The 6,720-nt window shown below is 36.3% G+C and overlaps 1 protein-coding gene across 1 annotated transcript; it reads left to right on the top strand.

The window, feature by feature from the left end:
• The first annotated feature begins 1,563 nt into the window (after positions 1 to 1,563).
• LOC122312323 (beta-xylosidase/alpha-L-arabinofuranosidase 2-like) lies at positions 1,564 to 6,720 on the top strand. Its single transcript, XM_043126879.1, has 7 exons — positions 1,564 to 2,204; positions 3,641 to 3,928; positions 4,035 to 4,204; positions 4,293 to 4,390; positions 4,527 to 4,877; positions 5,158 to 5,568; positions 5,923 to 6,720. The coding sequence occupies exons 1-7, from the start codon at positions 1,785 to 1,787 to the stop codon at positions 6,492 to 6,494; spliced, it is 2,310 nt and encodes a 769-aa protein (XP_042982813.1). The 5' UTR covers positions 1,564 to 1,784; the 3' UTR covers positions 6,495 to 6,720.

A 6,720-nucleotide genomic window follows, 5' to 3' on the forward strand; every position in this document is an offset into this window, starting at 1 on the left:
TACTATTATTTATTATATTATCATTACTTTTTTTTACTATTACTATTCACATAATACCTGACATCACTTCATTGTCTAATCGCACCTCTAAATGAGAGTATGTCAACAACAACAAGCGCATGCAAAAGCTAAGTGATGGAAATAAAATTAGGGGGGTTGGTGTGGTTGGTCCAGAGCAAGTTGAAGCTGTGATCATCAAGTTGCTCCGTATAGATAGATTATCTACTTAACCAACAACAAGAAACACATGACTCATGATTAATTCCACGCCGGCATGCATTAAGTACCCAAACCCAGAAAACCTTTCCTTTTGACAACTTTGGTCTAGTCCATGCTATTTGGTGAGAGTGCATGCATGGGGAAGAAATAAAACTCGTATCTGTTCATAATAATTCATCATGATTATTATCTTTTTAATCTGGTCATTATTATTATTATTATTATTATTATTATTATTTCTGTACCAACGGCCATCTATCTACCGCCATGTACCAGTTTTTCTAGCAGGTGGACCAAAGTTTTTTGACTTTAGGCCGTTTCGTATGATTTATAGCACGCGTTTCCTAGAAAAAACGTGGAGGGAGGACAATAATGCCAGGCGGCTTTCACATTCACCCGCAAACACATACCAACATACGGCTCACTGTACGTAGCAGTAAATATTTAATAGCTAGTATAAGGATTGAAGACGTACGAAAATCGAAGATCCCTTATAAACATGAAAAACTAAAAATTAGGAGGAAGGAGAACCTATGGGATTTTTGTACATTTTAAAGGGTCCCGACGTCGCCGGGGCCGGCACACCTTGCATGGGTGAAACTAGGTTATCATATGTTTTTATAATTTTTTTTATTTAAATATTTTCATTTTTTTTTTAAAGAATTTGTTATATTTAATATTGGGGTCCAGACTCCATATGGGTTATTTATGGATAATAAATTTTTAACATTATAAGTAGAAAATAACCATTTTTTTCGATAGGTGAGACAAACCGAGTAGAGTAGGATTGACGGAGGCCATGAAAATGACGGCCTAAGGCCCTAAAGTCATTAATATTTGGGCAGGTTAGTTAATTGCGATTTGTCAAACGGGTTGATCAAGTGCTTCTGTACTTCTTTCATGCAACACGGCTCTCTCTGGATCTTTTGATTTCTTGAATTCTTTCTGTGCTTTGTTTCCCAACTACCCCGTATATTTATTTAAAATACTTCATTTCATTTTCTTTTATTATTCTAATTTTTAAAAATTTTCTGATAAAATATTTTAAACAATTTAATTTTTTCTAATTTCAAAACAACACTAATATTAAATAAAAATATTATAAAAATATTTTATTCAATTTAAAAAAAAAAATCTCATTTCATCTCATCTTTATAATTAAACTGGATATTATGCATTAATTAATTAATTTATTTTGTAAAAAAGAAATAAATTACAAAATTAAAATGAGATTTAAATATAGTGCATGGACTTTGAAAAATATTATCATGAAAACCCACGTATTATGTATGAAATGAAGGACTCCCAAATAAAAGAAAAAACTCCAACAGGGAAGAGTGAAACCGTTCCAAGTAGTCGTATATAGCCTCAGCAAGACTGCAACTACTACAAATACATCCATCAGCAACTACTAGAAAAACATCATCTTCGTGTTTTCTTAAAGAGTAGATAGCAAAAACTCTTTGTATTCTGTAAAAATATAACGACCCATAATACCTTCTTTATTTTTTTTTAAGCTCACAAATCTTTATCGATCGTCGTGTATAGGCAGGCGGGCCACTGTTATGGGAAGTGCTCAAAACAGAGCACTTTTGCTCTGTTTTCTTATCCTAGTTTTTCTTTTGTTGAGCTCCGGTCGGGTGTCCCGCCAATCATTACCCGTTTTTGCCTGTGATGTTGGAAGCAATCCGGCGTTGCAGAATCTTGAGTTCTGTGACACGTCGTTGGGGATTGATATGAGAGTGGCGGACTTGGTGAAGAGGCTAACATTACAGGAGAAGATTGGGTTCTTGGTGAACAGAGCAGGTAATGTGAGTAGGCTCGGGATACCCATGTACGAGTGGTGGTCTGAGGCTCTTCATGGAGTCTCTTACGTCGGTCCAGGGACTCGGTTCTCGAAAGTGGTGCCTGGAGCTACCAGCTTTCCTCAGGTTATTCTCACTGCTGCTTCATTCAATGCCTCTCTGTTTGAAGCCATTGGAAGGGTAAGAGAGTTTTTGAAGGACTTAAAACGTTTTGTTTGCATTGCTTTTTACTTTTATTCTTTGAATGGTTAATCGACTTAGGTCTAAATCAATTGCAGAATAGCATCTTCTTGAGTTTGACAATGAGTTTTCTAACAGGGTTTGAAGAAACAAATTTGTGATTTTCTGGGTTGTTTTAAATTGGATAATATAAATCACAAAACATTTCGGTTGTTTGATAAGTTTCTCGTCTTTGATCCTGTGCCATGATCATCTTTGATATTGCTGATCATAATTTAGGTTTGTTCCTCCTAACTTCACTTTGAATATTGTTTTAACAAAAAATTTAGTTACAAGTATAATTGTACATTAATATATATATCAATTTAATGTGATTGATTAAAAAGTAAATTTTTTAAAAATAATATTAATTTAAATTTTAAATATAAAAAATTAATATTAATATATAAATTAATACGTAATTTTATTTATACCTAACAAAACTCTTATTTTAATGAGATTAAAAGTAAATGGTGTATAGTTAATAGGGTTTACTTTTTTTTTACCTGACTTTTCGTTTCAACTTGAAAAACAAAGATATTGCTTTTTCTTTTTTCCTTTCTATGGGCAAAGTGAAGAGATACTAATGGAATTAATTACTTGTCGGCAAAATAGGAATAAAGATCCCATTCGTCGATGTTAAGACCATTAAATCTATTGTATAGTTAAAAAAATAATAAAAATTATATACAGTTATTTTTATATATTTTTTTTATATTTTAGTAATATGATTAGTTATGTATTAAAAAAAAATTAATCTAACTAATCATATCAATAGAGTACATAAAAAATATGTAAAAATGACTGTACGTAACATTACTCAAAAATTAAAAAATCCCAGATGATAGTATTAACCTTTCTTAAGAAATAAATACCTCCTAAATAATAAACGCTCCTATTAAACTGCTGCCGATGAGAATTACCCTCAAACAATGATATTGAAAATTTTTTTCCCATTAACAGATAAACTTTGGCTCAATTGTATTATTGAACATCTTTCCATTGAAGAGAAGAGTTGGGAGTGAAATCGAGGTTCTAATTTCAGTGAGTGTTGTTCCTCATTTGTAGAAAAAAATTCTAACCTCACACCCTCTGTTTATAAAGGAAAACATGCTGAAGAATGAAATACTCCTTTCAAAACTAATCTATCAAATAATAATAATAAAAGACGTCCAATAAAATGAGAGCAAAGTTTTCCCTTGAATTGGAATTTCCGCGCCATGTTCAACAAAAATATTGTGATGTCAATGTCCTTACCGGCACGGCACCATCTTTGCTGGTGGTGCTGGTACACCTTTTTGTTTCAGTTGACACTGTTGTATGCTGCTGCTCACTCATCCGGAATCATGCGATTGCCTTGACACATGAATTGCTTAACATTTTCATAAGATGTGCAGGCGGTTTCAACCGAAGCAAGAGCAATGTACAATGTAGGACTAGCAGGCTTGACATTTTGGTCACCAAATATTAACATATTTAGAGACCCCAGATGGGGAAGAGGCCAGGAGACTCCTGGAGAAGATCCATTGCTCTCGAGTAAATATGGATCAGCTTATGTAAGAGGGCTTCAACAAAAAGATGATGGGGACCCAAATGGACTTAAGGTTGCTGCATGTTGTAAACATTATACAGCCTATGATGTGGATAATTGGAAAGGGATCGACCGGTTCCATTTCAATGCTATGGTAATTTATATCAGTTCAATTTTTCCTACTGAGAGTTGTATTTTTATTCTAATTTTTGGATCATGATTCCCATTTGCTTTTGCTTGTTTTGCTCTCGATGAGTTAGGTATCAAAGCAAGATCTGGGTGATACATTTCAACCACCATTCAAGAGTTGTGTTATTGATGGCAATGTTGCCAGTGTCATGTGTTCCTACAACCAGGTTAATGGTAAGCCAACCTGTGCAGACCCTGACCTCCTTGCAGGGGTCATCCGAGGCGAATGGAAATTAAATGGGTATATTTGATTCTCTCCCAAGTCATTTACTCTTTTATTTATTTATTTATTTTCTTTTAATTTGCAAATGGCTATTGGGGTGCTGCAGGTACATTGTTTCAGATTGTGATTCCATAGAAGTACTCTACAAATCCCAACGCTACACCGAGACACCTGAGGAGGCTGCAGCCAAATCTATATTGGCAGGTAACTTCATTTCCATTCGCAAATTTGTCACGACAAGATCATTTTACTGGTTCCCTGTCAATTGGAGTGATTGAGATCCTTTATTTATTCCCTTTGAAAGTGACTAAATGATATTCTGTTTATTTTAATTGAGCAGGATTGGATCTTAACTGTGGATCTTTTCTGGGCAAGCACACAGCAGGTGCAGTGGAAGGAGGACTTCTCGATGAAGCGGCCATTGACAAGGCCATATCTAACAATTTTGCGACACTAATGCGACTTGGCTTCTTTGATGGTGACCCAAGAAAGCAACTTTATGGCAAACTAGGTCCAAAAGACGTGTGCACCACAGAGCACCAGGAACTGGCCCGTGAGGCTGCAAGGCAAGGTATAGTGCTGCTTAAGAACAGTCCGGGATCTCTTCCTCTGTCTCCCACTGCCTTCAAATCCGTGGCAGTAATTGGTCCCAATGCCAATGTCACAGAAACCATGATTGGAAACTATGAAGGTATGCAAATTTCATTACTTCTCAGTCTGGTTTGCCCCCTTAATCCAGCAGCCATCGTACAGCACTTGAGTTATTATTATTTATTTTGTGAATTTCGAACATAGTTTATTAAATCGTTTTATTAATAACATTGAATGATTCCCAAGGGTAACTTGCCTGAGTTCGCATGCCGCTTAAGCACTAAACAGATTACCATGCAAAATGGGCATGCAAGTTTGAGATACAGTGATCCGAAATGATTCTGGAATCACTTTTTCTAATGTTTCTGGGAATTTCACAGGCACCCCGTGCAAATACACAACTCCTTTGCAAGGCCTGACAGCCTCAGTCGCGACAACTTATCAGCCTGGCTGCTCCAATGTGGTCTGCAGCACCGCACAGCTTGATGATGCTAAGAATATAGCAGCCTCAGCAGATGCCACTGTACTTATAGTGGGTGCAGACAAATCAATCGAGGCAGAGAAACTGGACAGAATTGATCTCCGTCTTCCAGGACAGCAGCAACTTTTAGTAACGGAGGTTGCAAAGGTATCCAAGGGACCAGTTATTCTTGTTATAATGTCTGGGGGATGCATGGATATCTCATTTGCAAAAAGTGATGACAGAATTACGAGCATCCTATGGGTTGGTTACCCTGGAGAAGCTGGAGGAGCTGCTATAGCTGATGTGATTTTTGGTTATTTTAATCCAAGTAAGTGTATTGCTATCTCAAACAAAAAGAAACAGTTTATGCCATCTCCTGTTTGCTGACATCATTCTCATAATTTTATTCAAGTTATCAGGTAGAATTGAAGATTTAGAGATTCCAATTAATCTAAGATTATAGCATTCAAAACATGCAGTGGCTTGTTCTAGCTCTCAAGTCAATTATGTTCTTGAGTTTTAAATCAATTCAAAACATGTTCTTGAACATTTCAATTTCCAAGATCCTCATCACAAAACTATTCTGAAATCACAAGTTTTAGGAATCATCTTTGTATGACTTCTTTTGTTTCATGCTGATTAGATAGAAACTTGGAGTCTGCATTGATCACTCTTGTTTCAGGTGGAAGATTACCCATGACATGGTATCCGCAATCATTCGCTGACATGGTCCCCATGACAAACATCATGATGAGACCCGATCTTTCCAATGGCTACCCTGGGCGGACGTACAGGTTCTACACTGGGGAAACCGTTTATTCATTTGGAGATGGACTAAGCTATTCCAGTTTCAACTATCACCTAATTCAAGCACCTAAGCTAGTTTTCATACCCTTAGAAGAGGGTCACAACTGCCACTCATCAAGATGTAAGTCATTAGAAGTTAGCGAACAGCGTTGTCAAAACCTGGGTTTTGACATTCAGCTAAGAGTTAAAAACATGGGAAGGATGAGTGGAAGCCATACCGTTTTCTTGTTCTCAACTCCTCCATCAATTCACAACTCACCTCAGAAGCACTTGGTGGGTTTCGAGAAGGTGTTCTTGAAAGCGCAAACAGAAACACAGGTCAGGCTCAAGGTGGATGTTTGCAAAGACTTGAGTGTGGTAGATGAGAGTGGAAACAGGAAAATTGCCCTGGGACAACACGTGCTTCATGTTGGGAGTTTGAAAAGCTCATTGAGCCTGAGGATTTGAATTAAATCGCCAACTACACTGCAATTTTTTTTACTTTTTACTTTTTTTTTATTTGGTTGGTGAGGGAGATATGCTGGAGGCTTTCCCAGAAGGAAGTTCATGAATTTTAGCTGATAAAGGCATCATCTGGGAAGAAAAGAACTATGATAAATTGAGAGAGTTGCAACAATCTCTCAATAATTCCATACGGTCAAAGTGTCAATAAATAACAAATTTGAAAGCCAAA

This window comes from Carya illinoinensis, chromosome 6, assembly GCF_018687715.1.
Source record: "Carya illinoinensis cultivar Pawnee chromosome 6, C.illinoinensisPawnee_v1, whole genome shotgun sequence".
Classification (NCBI taxonomy): domain Eukaryota; kingdom Viridiplantae; phylum Streptophyta; class Magnoliopsida; order Fagales; family Juglandaceae; genus Carya; species Carya illinoinensis.